The 22,993-nt window shown below is 33.9% G+C and overlaps 4 protein-coding genes across 6 annotated transcripts; 1 reads left to right on the top strand and 3 right to left on the bottom strand.

Moving 5' to 3' along the window:
• Positions 1–314: 314 nt before the first annotated feature.
• On the bottom strand, positions 315–2,684 carry LOC107939898 (ankyrin repeat-containing protein BDA1). Of its 3 annotated transcripts, XM_041083435.1 has the most exons (5): positions 2,430–2,684; positions 2,115–2,163; positions 1,971–2,030; positions 1,445–1,878; positions 315–1,360 (listed from the first exon to the last, which is right to left on the bottom strand). In XM_041083435.1, the coding sequence occupies exons 4-5, from the start codon at positions 1,859–1,861 to the stop codon at positions 575–577; spliced, it is 1,203 nt and encodes a 400-aa protein (XP_040939369.1). In that variant the 5' UTR covers positions 1,862–1,878; positions 1,971–2,030; positions 2,115–2,163; positions 2,430–2,684; the 3' UTR covers positions 315–574. The 3 variants fall into 3 exon arrangements, with proteins under 3 accessions (XP_040939369.1, XP_016728777.1, XP_040939368.1); XM_016873288.2 differs by having other exon boundaries at positions 1,445–2,030; XM_041083434.1 differs by lacking the exon at positions 2,115–2,163 and having other exon boundaries at positions 1,445–2,030.
• A 982-nt stretch (positions 2,685–3,666) lies between these two features.
• LOC107939888 (light-harvesting complex-like protein 3 isotype 2, chloroplastic) lies at positions 3,667–4,948 on the top strand. The gene is made up of 3 exons (XM_016873272.2): positions 3,667–4,178; positions 4,291–4,428; positions 4,523–4,948. Exons 1-3 carry the CDS (start codon positions 3,812–3,814, stop codon positions 4,768–4,770), a joined length of 753 nt encoding a protein of 250 aa, XP_016728761.1. The 5' UTR covers positions 3,667–3,811; the 3' UTR covers positions 4,771–4,948.
• Positions 4,949–5,081: 133 nt separating this feature from the next.
• On the bottom strand, positions 5,082–7,593 carry LOC107939887 (glutamate dehydrogenase 2). The gene is made up of 9 exons (XM_016873271.2): positions 7,239–7,593; positions 7,032–7,145; positions 6,550–6,771; positions 6,400–6,474; positions 6,183–6,299; positions 5,852–6,102; positions 5,674–5,749; positions 5,495–5,581; positions 5,082–5,330 (listed from the first exon to the last, which is right to left on the bottom strand). The coding sequence occupies exons 2-9, from the start codon at positions 7,059–7,061 to the stop codon at positions 5,145–5,147; spliced, it is 1,044 nt and encodes a 347-aa protein (XP_016728760.2). The 5' UTR covers positions 7,062–7,145; positions 7,239–7,593; the 3' UTR covers positions 5,082–5,144.
• Positions 7,594–9,799: 2,206 nt separating this feature from the next.
• LOC107939899 (uncharacterized) lies at positions 9,800–21,545 on the bottom strand. The gene is made up of 24 exons (XM_041083430.1): positions 21,422–21,545; positions 20,325–20,567; positions 20,043–20,198; positions 19,644–19,781; positions 19,322–19,564; positions 18,227–18,354; positions 17,717–17,840; positions 16,595–16,756; positions 16,302–16,449; positions 16,111–16,211; positions 15,544–15,705; positions 14,975–15,022; positions 14,771–14,878; positions 14,139–14,213; positions 13,742–13,792; positions 13,170–13,313; positions 12,947–13,077; positions 12,306–12,393; positions 11,815–11,874; positions 11,501–11,747; positions 11,120–11,271; positions 10,909–10,979; positions 10,436–10,592; positions 9,800–10,202 (listed from the first exon to the last, which is right to left on the bottom strand). The coding sequence occupies exons 1-24, from the start codon at positions 21,425–21,427 to the stop codon at positions 10,107–10,109; spliced, it is 3,039 nt and encodes a 1,012-aa protein (XP_040939364.1). The 5' UTR covers positions 21,428–21,545; the 3' UTR covers positions 9,800–10,106.
• Between the last annotated feature and the right edge of the window lie 1,448 nt (positions 21,546–22,993).

Genomic DNA, 22,993 nt, shown 5'->3' with positions numbered 1-22,993 from the left:
TAGAAAAAGTACTACTAATTACGTATACTCAGATTGAGAAATTATATCATATATTGTATTATGAACAAATAATATATATCTCACATAATATATATCTTTTGACTGAATTTTTAAGTGTAAATATCAATAGCAAAACTGATTTTGACATATTGTTGCATGTTGAAAGCTCTTGAATACTAGGATGGCTTCGAAGAATTTGTGTCCCTAAAATGGAAGGTTGTAAAAATGGCGGATTCCTTATTTTCAACCTCCAATCACATTTAAAAGGATTTGAACGTGAGCTTTAAATATAAATTATTTCATATATAATGATATTTGATAAGCAAGTGTAAAAAATAGTATTATTATATAGCATTACATTTTAGGGGTCTCTACATTCTTGGGAAAGTTGCATGCTGACTTACGAGTACAAGTTTTAGCAATAAAAAGTGAAGGAACAGAGCATATGACATCTTGAGTCTTGGAGTAACTAGACAACTCCAAAACCAAACATGTAGTGTGTAACTATGCTATATATGGACAAATCTTTACACAGATTTCAACCCTAGAATAACATAACTGCAAATACCCTGCTTTAATTTTCGGGATGGGTAAGTACCCTGCTTCCTCGCATTGTATCCACCCGACGTTTAAGCTTTTGGTGTTTACAAAATGCTCTCCAAGGAATCATGTATGCCGCACAGGTGGATATGACAGTGAAGGTTATGTATAAAAACCTCCCAACAGTTAAAGCCATACTTCCCTGTGTTGGAAAGGTCCCTGTCATGGAAGAATAATAAGCCTGAAGAAGCAACCATGTTGATGTATAGACAGCTCTCGAAAATGGGAGGCCGATTATAATAACCAGAATCGTCCAAACTGACAGATAAAATGCTGAACCATTAACAGCTAAGAAATAGAAAAGATCAGCAGGGCTCATTATCATTTGTCCTGCCCGGCGTTGCCTTTGCCCATCCCCAAGGCTGCTATTGTGGGTGTTGTTAGTGGTGCCATTGTTTGCTGGAGGTTTATAATCATCTTGCCAATACCCAGCAGGAGGACTAAGCCCCGCCTGGTAGGTGGCTGTTGCAATCAGTATAGCCACCACAAGGATTACAGTTCGGATGTCATTGGGATTATTTTGGATGTTGATTCCAAAATATTTGTCTCGTTTATCAATCAGAGTAAGTTCCTTGCTCAAGTAATCTCCAAGAGTCATATTTGAGGTAAGATCAGATGCTTTTTTTGCTTTAGCTTTATGTAGAATCTCACCAATTTCAGTGCTCTGTAATGATCCTTGAAGGTGAAATATGTCCATAGCTGTCAAATCATTGAAGTTCTTGACATTCACATTCGCATGCTTAACCAACAACTTCACCACCTTCATGATCAAAATAAATTTTAATTAGTCTACAATTATTATGTTTCGAAATCATTCATATATAGCAAATAATTAAAAACTTGCCTCTGTCTGATTAGTAGATATGGCAATATGCAGTGCAGTGTTACCATCCTCATCTTTCCAGTTCAGAATGTCTTCTTTGTTGACTCGTCGAAGCCATCCCAGAAGGACTTTGAAACATCTGATTGAGCAGTTTCTAATAGCAACATGGGCAGCAGTCTCACAGTGAATTGTGGTGTCTTCAATAGATGACGGACAAGCACATAAAAGTTCAGCTAGTAGATCAGGATCCTCTGTCTGCGCCAGATAGTGTAAAGGTGTAATCATCCCCTTTGCTTTCACTCGGATAAGCTGACTGTTGATTGTGATTAGCCCTCTCACCATTTTGGTGCATTTGTGCTGCAAAGCAAGATGCATAGGACTGAGTCCCACGTGATTTAGCTTCCAAGCAAGTGAGGGTTTCAAGTTTGCAATTTCCATGGCAAAATGATGCTTTCCTGCAATAGCAGCAACGTGCAACGGGGTATCAACAATCGGTATGTGATCAATACGGTCTAGAAGATATGGGTCCTGGGCGAGTTTTATATACAATGCATCAACGTCTCCATTTTCAGCCGCCATCCGCAACTGCTCATCCATTCTGCAGTATCTGATAAGGGGAATTTTCACAAGAATGAACCTGGAGATTATATTTGCGACGTTGAAAACTATAACTGAGAGATGGGATGGTTACCTTCTTATAAAAAGAATTGGCAGTGCATGTGGCAATATCTCAGGCATTTCTTGTAGAGTAACGCATAAAATGTCAGCAGAGTTAGGTCAAACAATTGTTCGTATCACGCCAAACTATTTATTAGTTATTACCATTCTAATAAGAATTGACTGAAACTTTTTTCCAGGAAAAATTATTTTAAAATCATAGATGTGAAACTAGGAAAGGAATAATACACATTAAAATATAACTAATCGAAGCCCATAACCACAGAAAATACTGCATTTATGCCCCTACAGACTACAACGCGGTCAACTTTCAATAAGAAAAGCATACCTCGGTTGTTCCAGTGGAGTTCATGTACAAGTAAATAAGCTTCTGCTAATCTTCAAGTTCAAGGTAAAGAAAATCAGCCAATGTTAACACTGTGACAGAAGGAACTAGTGGCATTCCCCAAGTACACTATCCAATATAAATACGATACCAAGTCCAGTGGAGGTTGCTCCCATCCACTTTCCAAGAACGGAATACCATTCCGGGATGAAAAGGATGACATTCGGGGAAGAGGCTGAAATAGCCATTCAACCCCCTTTTGTGTAATAGACTCCTAATCAATCATTTGGCATTTAAAGAATTCAATCAACCTAATAGTCATAATTTTGAGAATTTTTCAATAAAAATGTGAAAAATGATAAATAGATAAGGGTTTAATTTTTTTTTAACATTATCTTTAAAATAATTTACTTTTTAATATTTTAAAACTTACACATATTATTTATCACTTAATGTTGATTTTTTAAAATTTTTATTTTTTTAATATTAACTTTTAAATAATTTACCACATGTGTAATAATAAGTGATAGAAATTTTCAATAAAAAATATGAAAAATGATAAGTGGATAAAGGATACTTATCATTTAATGTTGAATTTTTATAATTTTTAGTATTTTATTTTATTTTATTAACATTATTGTTTAAATAATTTACCTTTAATATTTTAAAACATACATCTATCTAATTATCTTTTATACTTGATTTTTAAAAAAATAAAATAAATTTTATACCTTAAAATTAACTATTTTGAGGTTAATATGAAGTAAAAAAAGGGGAAGCTCAACCTCCCTTCCCCCTGTCCTCTTGATAAAAAACACAAAACATAAAAAAACTGTAAGAATATGAGGAGCTCCTACCAACGACGACAAACAAACACAATTATTTCCTTTATCAAAACTATCAAATCTGCATTGGGGTTGAAGTTGAGAATCTATGATCAAAGCCTCCAACTTTCTTCACTCATTTGGAGGAATTTATGATAATCGGTTAACTTTTTTCACACCTGAAGAAGGTAGATTAGAGAACCTAAAAAGACAATGAAGGCTCGGAAAAGTCCAAAGTGGGAACAGAGAAAGTGGCGTAATTAAGACACTTTCAACAAGAAATTAAAGTAGGAATGAATACAGGCATGATTTTCACGACATTTATTATGAAGTCGTAAAAAAGTAAAATGAAGCCAAATTGCTCCCCAACTTCATTTATTATTTATTTTCCTTTTAAAGTCGAAATATTAATAATACTACAGGCATAGGATAACTGACAAGTGACAACCTCAGAACACACGCCACTCCAGAGTCCAGACAAACTAAACTCAGCCATGAACTCAAACTAATAAAAACACTCATCACTTCATCAATAATTCAACCCTCAAAAAGCCCATATCCATGGCTACGTTTTCTCCTCCTCCTCTACCTACATCTTTCTCTGTCAGACCACACTTAACCCACAATTCAAGTCTTTCTCTCCCTTTCAAGAGACCCTTTCTTCTACTATCCACTATTCCCAAGTCTTTACCAGACAATGGAGCTGGGGTTTCCGCTTCTGTTGCTGCTGTCGAAGACCCAGCATCCAACCAGATTGAAAACGCCGTGGAAGTCTCTGCTGGGTCTAACGGAGCGGCTATGGCCACATCGGCTGCAAATGCTGAGGTTTTGAGCAAGTTTGATGACCCTAGGTGGATTGGAGGCACTTGGGACTTGCAACAGTTTGCAAAAGATGGAACCACTGACTGGGATGCTGTTATTGATGCTGGTAACACTTTTTAGACTTACATTGGTGATTCTCTGCTATATTTGGCACTATAGTCCAATAATATTCCCTATTTTGTGATTCCTCTTTTTTGTTACTTGAACCCTTTTCTCAGAGGTCAGGAGAAGAAAATGGCTCCAGGATAATCCAGAAACCACCAGTAATGAAGACCCTGTAGTGTTTGATACATCCATCATTCCTTGGTGGGCATGGATGAAGAGATTCCATCTACCTGAAGCTGAATTGCTCAATGGTTTGTGAAAAAAAATCTATATCCTTCTCGTCCTGATATAGTGTGAAGACCTATAATGTTTAAACCACAATTTGTGGTTTTGAGTTTTGTGCAGGTCGGGCAGCAATGATAGGGTTCTTCATGGCTTACCTTGTTGATAGCTTGACTGGAGTAGGTCTGGTTGACCAAATGGGCAACTTCTTTTCCAAAACTCTGTTGTTTGTAGCAGTTGTGGGAGTGCTTTTAATCAGGAAGAATGAGGATTTAGATAACATCAAGAAACTGATTGAAGAGACGACCTTTTATGACAAGCAATGGCAAGCGACATGGCAGGATGACAACAATGGTTCCAATAGTAACTAGTTCAATTGGAATTCTTTGCCTTTTTAACAATCCTGTAGTTGTAGTTTTCCCCTATTTGTGAGTAAGCAAGAATCGGAATTTGAATAGGTTATTAAGTTGTAATCTTTAACTGTTATGAGCATTATTTTAAGTATCAATGCAATGCTTAATATATGAAAATTCCAGTTGATGTTTTTAACATGTGAATGACATGGTAATATTAGACCCTTTGCTTTATTTACTTTCCCAACTCTTGGCCAAGACTCTTCAATTTGTGTAGGAGGCTCAATATGAGGTTAAAAGTCACTAACACTCCATTGAAACAAGGTACGAAATAAAGCCTGCAGGTATTTACAAAAGAAATATATTACAGTGAACAGAAGAAGGATTGGTTATCATGCTTCCCAACCCCTCAAAACCGTAGCACGAGCGACCTTGTTGACTCCTAGGGCGAAGGCTCCCATTCTAAGGTTGCAGTTATGAGTATGGCACATTGCTTTGATGTCACTGAAAGCTCTCTTCATGTACCTCTTAAGCTCATAGTTGACCTTTTCTTCTTCCCACATAAATCCTTGAATGTTCTATGCCAACATACACGGTCATGTTATCGTAAATGTGGACACTCTAATGCATAATGAACTTATGTTATAAATTAGATATACTCCAACACAAAAAGGATGTTATCAATGCACAACTTAACATTATGCTTTAAGAGCAGTGTGGGAAAGTGAATAGTTGGTATTACCTGAACCCATTCAAAGTAACTTACAGTCACACCACCAGAATTTGCATATATGTCTGGGAGTATAATCACTCCTTTCCTGGATAAAATCTGCATGAAACAGAGATTTCGTTATGTAACCATGTTTGAAACAGAAAATTACTTGATGAAAAACTTAGTTGAAGGCACAGTTGCCATATTACTTCATCTGCTTCTGGATCAGTAGGATGATTTGCAGCTTCTATGATGAACTTTGCCTTAACATCAGCAGCATTTTCCCTTTGAAAGAAAATGAAATAAATTCACTTTTGATTCTTGAAAGGAAAAAGGAAGGAATTGATGAACGGTAAGCTTTGTTTGTAAGAAGTGCAGAGTATGTACTTGTTAAGAACTCCACCTAATGCACAGGGAATCAGAACATCACATTCATGAACAAGCACGTCATTTAGATTCATGGCATCTCCGCCTTCAAAATCCTTCAAACTATAAGCTTTCTCTTTGTGTTTCAGTAAAGCTGGGATATCGATTCCGTTTGGGTTTTTTACTGCACCAGTTATGTCACTAACTGCAACAACCTTCCCACCTTTTTGATGAATAAATGATGCTGCCCAAGATCCCACATTACCAAATCCCTAAAAGATAGTAATTCAAGTTATTAAACCAAACACTATATGCAAAGAAGCATATTAAAGAGGAAGAATCCTGGAAGTACCTGGATAGCAAACTTCATATTAGCAATAGACATTCCATATTCATCAAGAAGAAACTCAGTTGCAAAAACAACTCCCAGTCCAGTTGCAGCTTCTCTTCCTAGTGAACCCCCAAGCTCCTACAATGCCAAACCAATATACAAGAGCTAAAAAAAAACTATTCCTAGTCTATCAAACACGCCCTTAATAAAGATGAGAATCTCTCGCGGAGAAACTTACAATCGGTTTTCCAGTAACAACAGCAGGTGAATAACCATGAAATTTTGAATATTCATCAAGAATCCATGCCATTGTCTGCCCAACATAAGAGTACAGTTAATTAACATTAACAACTAATAAGCAGCTCAGTGGGCAAGAAATAGGGGGTACCTGTGAATTAGTTCCCATGTCAGGTGCAGGAACATCTCTATGAATTCCAATAAGATCATGGATCTTCTGGGTGAAAACGCGCGTAACTCGTTCTAGTTCGCTTACAGTTAACTCTCTAGGATTACAACCAATTCCACCCTTCGCTCCACCATATGGAAGATTTGCTACAGCTGTCTTCCAAGTTATTAACTGAGCAAGTGCGTTCACCTCATCAGGATCAACCTAGAGCAACAAAAACATGTCCATACACAGTACAGATTGGAAAATTTGGAGTAAAACATACATAATCTTCTTAAGCTGTTATGAAAGATAGGAATATTCATTTATAATTATCATCACTAATCTCGCTTTCAATCTGGTAAGTCCACCTTAAATCATTCAAAAAGCTGCAGAAACTTGACTGTACATCTAATTCTTTTTTGTCTAATGAATCAAATCCTAAACTATTATATTTGCAAACAAGGCCATGGATTTAGGCAAACCTCAGGGTGGTAACGAATTCCGCCTTTCATAGGTCCACGAGCATTGTCATGTTGGATTCTAAACCCAATATAAGAGACAAAAGAACCATCATCTCTTGGAACTGTGCATTCTACCTGAAAAATACACAGTTAAAAAATTTTCCGTATAAATATGGAAATAAAAGAAAACTAGAATCAACTAATATTTGAGTGCACATAAAAATTTACTTTGATTCTCTGAAGGGTATCAAAAGGCTTTTATGAAGCTTAGAGTCCAACCCAAGTATCCTTGCTGCGAGTTGAAAGTTACGGTTAGTTGCAGCAAGAGCATTCATGATTGCCTAAAGCTAATAATTTTCAACAGTGAAAAACCCAGAAGCTGAAACACACAGCAAGAACAATGAAAAGAGTGCTAATTAAGATGATCTATAGTTAATGCAAAGGGAGAGCTGTGCAGTTGGGTAGGCAATGAGATTATATATATAAACATATATGTTTTATATTGCATTTATTTGAGACGGTGCAATCCACACTTCATAAATGGAAACAGGAAATCCACACATGGCAGAGGGTGCTTGGAGAATTCTCCCTGTATTTATCCTCTACTGAAACTGTTGGACCTTGTTCGGAAAAAAAGGTTTCGATTTTCAACTCTTTTTCCTTATAATTTCTTTACATTTTTATTTTGAATATATATTCATCTATAATTTAATAACTAAATTTATACAAATATAAAATACTCATTTAACTGATTAAAATGTATTGTTAAAAGAACTTGTTAAGATTTAAATAATGTTAATATTTAAATAAAATATATCAAAATTTTAAATATCGTTAAAAAATATAAATAATTTATTTTTTATACAATAATTACTCCTATCCATAACATCAAACAAAAAAAACTAAGCTTGTAATGCTCAATAAACATATAAATTATTCACTAAACATATTACTTTATTTTTACTCCTCAATTTAGTGTTATTTACTATAATATTAATCCCATTACGGATGTTTGTTATTTTATCACATCTAATGAATTTAGACTTATACAGTTGTTGACTGAAAATCATACATATAAGTATATATATCATTATAAGTAGTATAAAATATCGGTCCTACAAAAAGTTAAAAATACATAACGCAAATTGAAACAAATAAACAATCAATAGTAAAATTTAGGATTACAATTTCATACAATACATTAGTTAATTAATCTATCTCCATCCGGTTTACCCTAATAGAGTTGATTACTAATCAGGGGAGCTAAACTTCCTTCTCTTATGAGCAATTAAAGAACTAAATTAATCCAACTATTGAATTCTATTCCTATGCCAATAATGTAGACCAAATTGGTTAAGAATTAACTCAATTATGGCTACCCAAGGTAATCAAATATACTCCTATCCTAATTAAAAATCATGATTGACCCATTCTATACCTAAAACGAAAAATATTCTTCCAATTTCTTTAAGTTTGTCAAATTAATAATTGACCAAACTATTATCAAAGAAGAGCAAAAATGAATAAATAATCTAAATTTTATTAACAATAAAAAGAAATGAAATAGATAACAGTCAGATACTAAGCATGAAATCTATTGCAACCCTAGAAAAGAAATTAATTCATGGAGAATTTGAGAACATCTTAAAATTAAAATGAAAAAATGATAGAGAAACTTTGTGTTCTTGTTAGAATACGTCCATTGTTAATGTGTGAAAGTTTGGGGTTCCTCTTTTTTCTTCTTTTTCCTTTTTTATAACCTCTAAAAATTGTAGCTTTTAAACAACTATCAAGTAATAGAAAATATTTCCGTTGAAGTAAAAAGTCGTTTGTTTGCTTTCATTTGGGCAGAGAAATTTTCTGTTAACACGAAGATTTACTTATATCAACATGTTCTTTCTTTTGTTTTGTCGAAACTACATTGAATAAAAGCACATTAAAAATTAATCCAATTTAAAACTATATATATAAAATTAACTTAAAACATTGATAAAATAAAATACCTATATTTAACAAAATTAACTTGTAAAAATAACTACAAATCTTAAAATCCTACTAAAATAAGTAACAAATAACTCTGATATTGGAATTATCAACCAGCAAGTAACAAATGACTACTCAAATTTGATATAAAGTACATCCTCACAAAAATTAACCCATAACTAAATAATTAAATTATATTATTTTCCACTTAATACTTGCATTAATTCAAACAATAATCTTAAAATCTTTTACTTATAATTAAAAAAGCACTTTAGATATCATCAAAAATAATTTTCAATATCAAAATATAATATATATATAGTTTTTTTATTTTTATTTTTTGAAATTAGACTCAACAATTTAATGAATAAAGATACCAGCTTGAGAAAAGCAAGTAGCTTAAATATTACTTATGATCAAAGAAAATATATAAATACCAAAATAGAAAAAAGGATTTAGATATCATTTTATGATATTTCAAAAAAAAAACTACTAATTTATGGATTAAACTTTTAAAACACCACCAAATGCCGTTAATTAGTATTTAAAAGCGAAAATTAGAAGAAGACAACAATAAAATTTAAAAACTCTACAACGGTTGTAGTAAATAATAATCATTGTAAAATTGCAATCAATGTTATTCTATTAATTGAATATTTATTAACACTTAAGCACACATTAAAACATATAATATTCCTTGACTTAGAACTGAGATTGTACTAGGTGTTCCAAAGAAATGTCTAATAAATAATTATTTTATGAAATATAATAACTAATCAGGTACATTTATATAGTTAAAAAAAAGGTACAATTATAGAAGTACCATTTATTTAAGAATGAGAGGTCCCAAGGGCATAATTCCCAAAAATAGTACATTATCAAATTACAAATCAGGTACAACAAATTAATTTACAACTTGCCAAATGATAGAACCTGAAGATATTGGGGTACAATATGATTCATTTAAATGGAAAGGATAGAGATGTCCAAGGCTGCTGATTTCGAGTATAAAATGACAAGTAGAGTTTGACAATTACTTGTAACGTATCACAATCGTTGCTGTCGAGTATACTCCCATAGAGCAATGGCTCCACTCACATGTACATTAAGTGATCAAACAACTCCCAGCTGAGGTATCTCGATGCAAGCATCCAAAACATGGATTATATCCACTGGTATACCCTCTTTTTCACGCCCAAGAACCAACACCTACCAAGACAATAGAACACAGACATCAATTCCCTCACTGCATCGATTCAAGTCGGTAGTTACTTTTTCAGAGAACCACCTTCTGCTGATAATGGAAACTGAAAAATGCTAAAATTAAAAACCCAACAGAATTGATGAAATAACACCTGGGCTTAGTGTAAAAAAGCTAGCAACAAGGCCGAGTAATTACTTGATAGCAAAATGCCAAATAGACTTGTTAAAGGATCACTTACAGTCTTTTTCGGATAGATATACTGATCAAGAGGTACACTGTTTGCAGTTTGCTCTAGTCCCAAGATCGAAAAACCTTCCCGCTTCTTTTTCTCCAAGAATTGTTTCACACTATTTACAGGGACCTCTATAACAGGAACCCATTTCTCTGCTGTCACACTGCAGAGCACAGTTTATGTGAGTGGATGATATGTCAATTTTTGTTTGCTATTTAGTTTAGCACTCAGATATAACAATCACAGTGTCCACATTTATTTTTCGTTGAGTTTTAATGGGTAGAATATGTTTGTTCTTAATTTAGCATATCATCTTCAGTTAAGTCTCAACCAAACAGAAGGCAGGTCATTAACTCCAGTTACATAAGAACACAATCATTCACCTAACGTGAATAGGCATTCATTTTTCATATGATAAATGCCAAACAAATAAGGGTGATACAGAGAGTTACAGCACAAATGAAAACTATCATCAGAACCTGATGAGTTGAAACTGTTTGTCCTGTACTATTTTTGCATCTGCAACAGCTAACCCCTGTGTTTTAAAAACCTGAAAGGAACAAGACTTAGGAGTGTTTGTGTGAACAGTAGACATGCTAAATAAATTGCAATAATAACTTCAAAATAATAAATGATAAATAAGAATCAAGGTACTAAGAAAAAAGAAATACAACTTAATAACCAGCATACCTCACAGGTACGTGCCAATCCAGCAAGGTTGGGTATGCGATCAATCAATGATGCTACTAGGATAATATGCTGCCGATTTCCTCTTATCCTCTCCATAGCCAAGCTTCTAGACTTCCACAACTGATCAAGAAGATCATCTTCCTTTTCCATTTCTGTTTTGCGCATTATTAGTGATGCAATACAACAATTAAAAACTTTGGGTTATCAGAAGAAGAGAGAGATAGAAGGGGTCAAAACATGAATGTCACCAGCTCTATTGCCTAAAAATGCAATTGACAGTCTCTCATAATCCAAGCCTAGAACATGCAATTTCACAAATACGGTGTAAACTGTTGAGAGCTTTAACCTTCAAATTATTTACTTCTCAAACTTAATACATACCAAGAAGTTGCTTGTACACTTCTCCCTTGCACAATAAGGAACTGGAACCCAAGTCTGGCTTCTCATGTTTAGAGAAAGTAATCTTTTTCTGGAAGTCCAAATGAGCATCTTTAGGCAACTCCAATTTCTCTTCACAAGCGCTAGATACTTCTTCAGTCGATCCAGAACCTGCAGCCATATTTAGACTCTCATTCTTGATTGTGACAATATCCTTCGCCATCGAACATCTCAGATCTTCCCTCACATCCTGAAGTAACAGAAAATTAGATATGAAGAAAGCATCACAAAAAAATATAAAGCACACAACTGCTTACATTCAGAAAGTTGATCACTTGTTCCATGAGAGATGTTGGAACACATTCAAACCCGATTTCCTGCAATTTTTACCACAGAGCGAAAATGGGAGTTAATGGAGAAGAACAAAAGCATTTCCAGAAACATGAATATAGGTTACGACAAAATGAAACACCATGTTAATATTTTGATCACACAGTTCAAAGTAAATACGCAATAAGTAAATTTACAACCCTGATCTTTCAATAACAATGCAATTTCAGGAAGCAAAAGTCTGTCAGCAGGTAAGTTAATTACAAAACCACAGTACTAAGTGAATCCTCACCAAAGAAAGAAAATTTGTCCACCAATAGTATTTATCCAGTGATGATTTCTCAATAATCATAATTAGCTTGCCAGAGAATTTATTCATGTAGAAAAAATTGTGAAAGTCATAACTCGAATTTAGAAACTAACACTTAGCTCCCTAAACTTTCAAAACTAAGCCAAAAGCATTTATGAAATATCATACCTCTACCCGACTAACAAAAATTCCAGCAGGAGTAACACAGGTTTTGGGATTATAAGCATCCAGATAGCCTTCCATTGAAGCTCGCAAGCTGAGAGGCAATCAAATAAACATTTCAAGGTTCACATACATAACTCATCAGCAGCATGTAATGCAGACACCTAAAATATTGCAGTGCCATCTTATTCATCTAGTATTGCTTGTGTAACTAGACTTTATTGGAGAGTACTATCTCTTGTCTCTACTTCAACTCCCACTGATGAATCTTATTCAATAGTGGAGATATGAAAAATATGCCTTTTCAAGTTAACCAGTTGTATCCCAGTATAGTCGCTTTTTTTTTTTTATTAGATTTGTGGAACACCCCCTTTTAACTCTATTCTTTCTCTTATCTTACTCTTTTCTAATTTTCTTTGCATAATATATCTCCATAACAGTTGAAATGCTTGGAAACATGAATTTTCTATGCTAAATTGTCAATCTATTTACCCTTGTAACATGGGCAGCGAAATGACAAATTACAAACTTAACAAAATATGCATTAACATTGCAAAGGAAATTTAGTTGACAACCTAAAACACAGTTCTTAGAATCGCAAAGTTGCCAATCATATGATACTAGAAAATGTCGATAAATTACCATACCGCATGCAATCAGAATTCTTTGCCAGGTATAATTTCAAATCCTCAAAGCACCTTTTTTCCAAAGGTATGAATTCAGAACTTTTAGAATCCAGTGATGGAAAAAAATTGCAAAGTACTTGGTGTAACAAAACCTGCAAAAAAATGTCAGAAAGAAAATTGCATTGACAAAGTAAAGACAACAAAAATTTGGAACGTGACATTCGTCAACTTGAGAGGAACTGACCTGAGTAAAGCCACGTAAGCTATGATGATGTGATGTTAGTAACAGAAGTATGGGAGGAAGTAGTTCATCCAAATGCCTGAGTTGAATGTCCTTAGAAGCATGGAGGATCACATTAGCTGCTATGAAGACATAGGAAGAAAGTGCCTGCATTTGATGCATACACCACAAAAATTCAGAATGTGAATAAGTGAAAGAGAGTTAATATCCTCCCCCCCCCCCCCCTTTGTAGTGAGTAACTACATCTAACTAGACTAAGAAATTGGTTAGAGGTGTGCATGTGTCGGTGTCAATATGTTTGTGAGGTACATGCTTTCCTTTCCATATATATAGTATGGTATGCATGCTGCATATTATCTGTAATTATTCAACTACACATGAAGCCAATATAAATCATTCTTCATAGATAATATGTCATGTGAATGGTGAATTTTATAAGATTCTCAAAAAGAATGACTAAATTAACATAGGATGAAGAATGCTGCAACTTGTAACAACGACAACTTATAAATCGAAAATCTATAATAAAAAAATTAACCAGAGGAAGCACAGATATCCTTATTTGGTTATTTTACCTGTGGCCTCATGTCATAATCTCGTAATAAGGGAACCAATTGCTCTGCAACCTGTGATATGATTATAACAATCAATAAAATCAGCTGAAAGACTACACTACACCTATCAAGTTATAGAAGCTTCAAACATGATTTCAGAAAATGTGGCTGGTCCTTCTAGATAGCAGTAGCATCATTCAAGCTTTTAGCAAATGATGCCATGCATAAGCGAAGTGAACTTCTAAAGAGGCCTCTTTTTTATTGGTTTCTGGACTCTAGACAGGGCTCCTTTCACTCACTTGAAATTCATATTTGACAATTCAGGCATGTAGACTGTTGGAATATGTGTGTTTCTGCACACATCTCCTGCATGAATGTTAAGCTTTATTTACTAAATAAATTTAAGATGGTGCATTACCAAAGAGGGAAACTTCATGTAAATATTAATTGCAAATGTTTCCAAATACTGGCGAACAGAAGGTAAGTTGTTTCTCTGCAAAAGAGACATGACCAGATATTAGTGGAGATATGTTACACAATCCAAGGTCAAAATAATTAATTAGAGACCATTCAGTATTATCAGTTTCTTCTAACTAGCAATGGAAGCCAATGAATTAATCTACAAAGTGCATCATACAGCAAGTACATTTACCAGGGGTATGCAACAAAATAAGAAAATTAGTGTGTTAATACTGCCTGATTTATGGAACCACCTAACAATAACCTCTGTCGACACCAAATAGAAGCATTCAGTGTTTTGGAAGTATAAAGTAAACTAAACATTACATACACGAACACAGAGCAGGCATTCAGGAAAAGGAAAAATATTTGAGATAGGCTTTCATGAAATTTCTATCAAAACCAAAAAATTACTTGTTATTCTCTCGTAAACAACTTATCAAACTTACCACATTATGAAACTTAAGCGAACTATAATAAGTTAAGAAAAAACTATCAGATTTTCTAAAAGAAGCAACAGTTACTTACATAGAGAGCTATTTGCAAGCACTGTGACTATCAGATTTTCTAAAAGAAGCAACAGTTACTTACATAGAGAGCTATTTGCAAGCACTGTGTGACTTCTTCAACTATATCATCATCAACAAATTGTGACAAAACACATATCATTTGCCAAGCACGTATTTTTCGCCTATGGATCTGTTGAAATATGATAGGACAGATAATAAGCATTCCAACCAATCTGAAACATAAAATTAGAAACCTGAAGAGAATGAAGAGAAAAGTATCAGCTACCGCGCTATACTTCTTATACAACTCTTTTGCAAGCTCCTTATCATTTAGCTTCATAAAAAATGAATGCCATGAGAACTAGAATCCAAACATTTTCTGAGGAGGATTTTCTCCTATAAATAAATGCAGAAAAGTAGAATGTACTTTCTTTTTAAGCAAGTTCGGATAGAAATGGTTAGCTAAGGCAGCCATGTAACAAACAAGGTGGACATGCTGTGTATGCTAAACAGTGAGATAACATGATTATTGGAAAAATAACATGATTTTTTTGTGATAGGGATCTAAATGCATACACTACACTCCTCTCTTGAGAACAATCTTACCAAATACCTATTAGTCACAAGCATATGCGAGCATTAATTGTAAAACATGACCTATTTCTTCCTTTGCCAACTTGTTTCACAATGTCAACAAACTCGATTTAATTCCACAAGAACGCAATCAATTTTGCAATAAGAGGTTCCAGACTTCTTGTGTTAATTGCATTAGTAAACATAGTAACTTATTAGATATAGCATTCTCATTAACAATGTGGAATAACAATCAATTAATGTTGTCAAAAAGAACAATACCACAGTATCCAAAAGCTCAAGCAGAAACAATTTTCCTGATTCAAGGGCTGACTGGGATGCTTTGTCTCCGGTAGATGATCCCGACCTATTGGTCAAGTCAGCAAGCTTGTAGAAGAGATTAGCAACACACACGCGTGCATACAACTCTGTGTTTATAAATGCCTGAAAACAGAAGAATATGATATAATGAGTAATTCCAGCAAAGCAATTTATTTATGACTTTTAATGCAATGGAAATTCAGAAAATCACCATTAAGAAAAAAAATACTATATTGTCAATAAACCTCCAAGAATCTAGACAAAAGCTCCTCCAAGATGATCACAGATTTAGAGAACCTATGAATAATTTCAGAACATGGTCTCTAGATTTTACAAAACCAAATGTGTATCTTTTAATAGAAACTTATTTAGAGACCCTAACCCTAATACATAAGATACTAAATGATGACATGCCAAAACAAGAAGTTATTTTTGGGCTAAAAGACGATATTAAAATTCTTATACCCCCAAATTTATAGAATTATATACACATAATAAAACAATAAATTGATAGATTGAAGAGCTTACCTTGGTCAACTCAGAATCTTGGATTTTAGTCAATAATGTAACTTCAGTTCTTGCATCATCGTTTTCAGATAACTCGGCTTCAAAATCCTCATCAAAAGCAACTGGAGGAGAAATTTCAGATTCGAAAGTTATTTTAGTATATAAGGTTAACATGGATATGACCCAAAAAGTGGAAAAGAATGAGACAACACCAGAGCCATAGAGTGTTAGCAGCTTCAGTTCTTTTATGTAGTATTTTATGGTTGTTGGATTTGATAGCAAGAGCCCTGTCAAATGTAAAGCTGCAAGACGGATAGTCCGGGGACTTTTTGTGCCCTCCTCCAGAAGCTTTTCAACAAACTGTACCATTGACATGGAGCAACAAATGAGATAGTCCTATAGAACTACCACATACAAAAACAACACACATGCACAATAAGCACACCCTTACACTAACACCAACACCCATAAATTCATACATATACAGAAGAGAAGAACCACACACCCATTTCAGGGGCCCAGGTTCATTATCAGCATCATGCATGTCCCCATCACTAAACAAGGATGGATGCAAGACAGAAGATAACAGTGCAGCAATATGTGCAACCCTCCGCTTGTTGCAGCTAGAATGCAATATCCAAGAAGAATGAACCAAACGCCAAATCATCTGCATCAATTATGAGAAAATATGTGAATATAGCTTCATCCAAGCAAACAAATATACTACAAGACTAGATGGTAAATTAAAATTGCTAAAGTTGAATTAATTCCTCCACACCTATATAAATTTGTAATTGGTTTTTTTTTCTGAGAGCATTACACTAATATAATAAAATACAAAAAACAAAATGGCAATATCATAACGCAGTTTACAAAGGCAATATTATAGAAAAGATCAGCGAGATTTTAACAGAAAGACACAAGATAAAAGACAACACAGGAGTTACTTCCAGAAAGTAAGGGAAAATAAAAGTAAAGATTGATAACATCTATACATTAGCATTGAGTTACGTGCACGAGGTAATTCTATATACTAAGTTACTGAAAGAAAATTCCAGTACTCAAAAGGTGTATCCCCCAACACAAAATCACTCCTTAAACAAATGACAATGAAAAATAACACTGCCGGGAAAGGAAACTGATAGAAAGAATACAGATGAATGCCATTCATTAAGACACAGCATGTCTAATCTGCTTGTCATTTTGACACACATATTACTAAAACAATGAACTGCCCCTTCAAAATGTCAAATTGATTCTGCAGCCACTATTGCTGATGAAAGAAATATTTTTGTGTTTATAAAATTCAAGGCAGAAGAATTCAGTCTAGAATTGTAATATTATCCCCTATCATCATTCAAAGACAAAACAAAACCCTGCATCCTTGGCTCCTAGAAAAGATCTCAGTGCTGAATAGTGTAACCGCTTCGATGCATGATTAGTGCAGAAATGATGACCAAATATTGAAATCTCAAACTTGAAATTCCAAAACAGTGAGGGAATAGCAGCTCCCTGATCAATTGCAACCCTTGCATCACACATAAACCATACTGAGCAGGGAGCTGTCAAAATGCATAGACAAAAGATCATATATGCATAAGCTTAAAATGAGAAAATTTATGTGAACCTGAGAATCTACACCAGTGAATCTGGAAACAACCAAAGACAACCTTCGTGAAGCAAATAGCTCCAAGGCCAATCTGATGGACCTCAAGATGGGTAAAACAGAACCCTCCCCAGCATTCTCAAGGCTACAAGGTTATTCAGGAAGAAATCAAACAGTATTAGGATCACCTTGTCGGCATATAATCAAAAGGGAAAGAAATATGTGACAGAATTAGACAAGAACAAACAAGTACTGCTAAATGACTCACCTTGAGATTGAACAACAATTTGAAACATTCCATCATATAACATGTAAAGAAATGAAGCAATATATGTTGAAATAATTGTGCAAATTAGTGTTTACATAGAAGCATCTTTTACTTCCGACAAAATACGCTGGTGAAATATATGAGTTAATATGGGCATAGGCATCTCAAAAGCCAGAGGAAAGAGATGCAAATTTAAATACTGCTTGAGTAAGCAACCTTCTTCCGGTAAATAATAAAAGATTAAGCTCAGCAAATTTTTTTACCTCTCAACAGTATCAGTAAAAATGTTTATGAGAGCAGCATCAGAGAAAAAAAAGCTACCATCCTCTTGCTGAAGCTTACTCCCAAAACTATAAGAAGGAATTGAGAGTAGAGATTCCAAGATAACCCACTGAATCAATCACGAAAATCAGTTAGTATTTTGATTTATGAATTTGTTACTGTTAAAGATGAACTTGAATATGTATTAATTAAAAGCTGAAAAAAAAAAGCAAAATTTAAGACAAGTTTCACATCTCAAGAACCTATATACAAGTTCCATACAAAAAGAAGAAAAATGTACTCTCAAAACCTTAACATTATGTACTTTGTGGAACTTTAGAAAATAAAATTTACCAAAATCGTTCTTTGCTAAACTCATTTTCCAAAAAATACTTTAATTAAAAAGCCTTATCCTCTATAAAGATTTAAATAAATATAGAATACCTCAATACAGACGAATATAATTTCAAACAAGAATCCTAAAATAAGTGGAAAGAAAACACTTCTAATCATGATTTTATATAGTAACAAAAGTAAATCTTAAATGCTACATTATACATAAGCAAGAATATTTTAAACATGGAAAACTTAAAAATTCATCCGAACTAAGACATATAATGATTTGATCACATTAGAATTCAAAACCTCATACCAGTACAGTTTGAACTGTTCATTAAGCTATGAAAAATAACTGTATTAACAACCAAACATCTTTAATTAGTTTTAGCAAAATCTTCAATAATTTTTAAGGTCAAGGCAAATTAGAAGGGAAAAGAGCACAAATCTTAAAAATACTGATACAAAGCCAAAAAATTTAGGTTACATCTATGTGTGTTAGGCAAAATTAGAAGGAAAACATAATAAGAATTTTAAATATATATATTGTAGATACACTATTTTTTTTTTCTTTTTGAAGGAAAGATACACAAAAGTTTCAAGTTAACATCTGTCATCCAATTTTAGGAGTGCATCAAAATCAACAGTATAACTCTGAATGAGTTCAGACACCAAAACTAAACGAAAAAAGATAAAGGAAGACTAATGTTACACCTAACAAATAAGAAATGGCCAAAAACAGCCTAACAAATAAGCATTACCTTCCAATTAAGCAAAACTGGCCGCCTAGTGCGCACCATAAACCCAACAGCAAGAAGATTATTGATATTCTGAAGAAAAGAAAGAACCAAGGTATCTAACCAAGGTTCACCTTCTATTGCAGGTTGTAACAACTTGCTATTTTCCATAAAAAGGACCAAAATTTGAGGAGCCAATACAGAGACAAGTGCTTTCAACGCCGGAGCTAACGCTTCATATGCAGCAATACGTACTTCAGCTTCACTCTGGTTTTAGGCAATCATATTGGTCACACAAATGTTTAAAGAAAGGTCATATTTTGCAACAAGATGCCCAAAAACTCACCTCAGAGTTGCAAGTTGGAGATGTGATAGTATTACAGAAGAATTTCCACACAGCAGTGAAGGCAGAATTTAATAGAATACCGGTTCTGTGTTGTGCACACCAGGCATAGATATATGCAACAGCTTTAACGGAGATTGTCTGTTCATATATATATATGAAATTTAGACATGTTTAACTTCACCTTAAAAGAAATAAGAACAAATAGTAACTATAAAAGAGAATATTTATAGATGAGAAATGCAGAGAGAGAGAGCAATTAATGAGCACCAAAGGCAATCGTTTCAAATTATCTTCTTTGCAGTCGATGAAGGTGAGGTATATTGAAGTTCTTGAACATAAGCTACAGTTCTAAAGAAGAAATCAATTAATGAAATGAATAAATAATATAATGGGACGTACAGCTTGCAACACAGCAGTTGTCAAGGAAATTGATAATCTTCGTTGACTAGGACCACCAAGTTTTCCTCTCACAGAACTAGGCAGAACCTTGTCCTCTATATCAGAACCAGATGAGAATATGGAACAAGACAAGTTGCAAAAGGATACAAGTTCCTCCTGCATGCAAACAGAACATCTATGTAGAGCTCTCTCAATAACAGGTTATTAGCAATGCTCATTATTTGACAAAATGATTTAGGAATTCCCGTTGTTTATTAAAACAAATTAGGAAGGCATAACTACCAGTATAAGAAGTAAAGAATCAGTGAACATATTGTAAATGTTTGAAGCTTCTGCCTCACTTGATTGCTCCTCTGTCTCCAGTTGCTGAATTTCAAATTTGGTTTGAACTTTGGGCCCATGTTTTCTCCTCTGCATTACCTGGATCTCTTGAATTAAGCCCACTATAAGGGAGAGAAATTTCACAGGTACCCACTCTGAATGGTTATTTTGTTTACGAATATTTGTTCCATGTTGTTGTATAAACTGCACAATCAAATATAAAAAAAGAAAGAATTTCAGACTCCTATTGTGCAAAACTATCAAATGATATTTGAAAAGGAATGCCAGAATCAACAGATACAATGCAAACGATTCTTCATGCAGTCAGCTGCAGAACATTTTCATGGGAAACAGAACCCTGTACAACCTTTCAACCGACAAAATGTAGTAACTAAGATTCCAGATGTTCAATAGAGCACAGGCATTAGAGAAGAGAATAAGTAAACAACACAAGCATCCTAACAGGATAAGATATATGAAAACATGAACCAACAAAGGCCCATGATGAAGGGAGAAAGATCCCCTTTTTTTAAATAAAAAACAAATGATCTTTGAGCTTTTCTTTTTCAAATTGATATCTGCACATTCATATTTCAGAGAGACATCATACTAAGTGCTTACATTTTAAAACTTTGATATGAAAGAGTTTTAACAATAGGCTCAACTATAAAATTGTAATTAGGTACCTAAAGTGTTTTTAGTCAAAAGTGGCACCTAAACTATATAAACTTCGTCTCATTTACCCAAGTGTACTATCTCCAATAAGAACATGCCACATGTCACGTTCCTATTGGTTCATATCATGTTTTGGGGTAAAATGAGATAAAATTGATAGCTTAGGTATCATTTTTTACCAAAAAAAACTTTAGGTATCTAAATGAGGAAAGGGGTATAGAGGTCAATTTTGCATTTAAGCCTTGCCATTAATGCCTTGAAGTAAAAAAATGGTTTTTTTCAGTTACATTCTATAACCTAAAATATATACCGATCAACAACGAGAAAAGAATAAAATGATAAATAAAAAGATTGAGCGCATAAAGGGAAAATTGAAGGCAAACCATCATTAAAGGTGCTAATTGATGTTCTTCCTTGATTACAAGAAATAGTACTCTTGCCCATCTTCTCACTTCAAATTCCCACACATCCAAGTCTTCATCGTCAAAATTTTGAAACAAACTGATACGGGGTTGCGCGCGGACCAAGATCGAGTTGCCAAGTCACGGGAAACTCCTACGAAAACCCTAAACAATTAGATCTGAAACGAAACAGAAAATTAAAAGATTAGATTTTTTAATTTTCAGATCTGAAATAAAATCCCCAAATCAGCAAAGAATCAAATTGAGAATAGAAATAAGTGTTAGGGTTCTTGAAACCCTCAAGGAGATTGTGATTCTGCCCAATTGAACACCAAGATAGTTTTCCCCAAATTTCGACAATCTAATTTCACCCAAAAAGAGTATGGAAAAACCCTAGAAATTGGGGATTTTTGGGCTGATTCCTTAAGATAGAAAAAGGCTGAAAACACAATAAGAACAGAAAATAGATTAGATAATAATTCAGCACAAGTAGAAATAAAGAAAGAATTGACAGTAAGAAATTAAAAGATAAGTCCTAAGAAGCCTTGAAATCTCGAAAGATCTCACAACTCCCTTCAAACGGCTCTAATCTCCCCTCCAAAGAATATCAATGGCAAGAAGAAGGTTGAAGATGGCTCCCACAATCAAAAAGATTGTTAAAACAACTTCTAAAGAAAACTCAAGAGAAAATCCTTGAAGAACTCAAAGAAAATTCTGCTCTCAACAAATCTGAAATTTTAATAATAATGATAAGTGTTTTACAAGGTGGACAGCCATGCCTTTAAATAGGCCTTATAACTAGTCCTAATCTAATTAGAAAACTAAAATAAAAAAAACTCCTAATTATTTTAATATGGAAATTCGGTCAAAGGTCATTTTATCTGGGACTCTTGGATTGAATATTGACATAAAAATTTAAACTAAGTAAATAAATAAATAAAAATAAAAATAAAACTTTACAACTTGGGCCACTTTGACAATTTGGCCTGATTTTCAACTAAGTATGGATGGATTTCTTGATTGGGCTGGGAATTTGCTTATTGGGCCTCGCCTTCAAGAATTTGGGCTTTTGTGACTCGTATCATTCCCCCTTTCCTCAAAAAGATTCGTCCTCGAATCTGAAAAATCAAATGAACTCGACTTTCCTCTATCGAACGGGACTAATGGCAATTGAGTCCACTGAAAAGAATAGCCATGAGATAGTAAATAGCAACGGAAACAAGCTTGTAGTCCAATCATAAGCATAACAGAACAGGTATAACGCATGTGAATGGACAGATTCAGATTACCATGCAAACAATCTAATTTACTCACCACTGCCTCGTCAAATATTTGAAACAAAGATGGACATGTTTTAAGGCATTCAGTCGTCTCACATTGTTCCCACAAACCATGAATAAATTGCGAGTAATAAATCAAATGGTAAACATAATCGTCACAAGTAGGTATTTGAAAAGATTCACATGGTTCACAGAGTTGCATAATCATACCATGCATTAATCGACGGTCTATAGATTCACTCACACATGCATTATCAAAAACAAGAATCTTTTT

The sequence above is a fragment of the Gossypium hirsutum genome, chromosome A12, assembly GCF_007990345.1.
Source record: "Gossypium hirsutum isolate 1008001.06 chromosome A12, Gossypium_hirsutum_v2.1, whole genome shotgun sequence".
Classification (NCBI taxonomy): domain Eukaryota; kingdom Viridiplantae; phylum Streptophyta; class Magnoliopsida; order Malvales; family Malvaceae; genus Gossypium; species Gossypium hirsutum.
The sequence above is the reverse complement of the archived record's forward strand: the minus strand, read 5'-3'. Positions and strand labels throughout refer to the sequence as shown.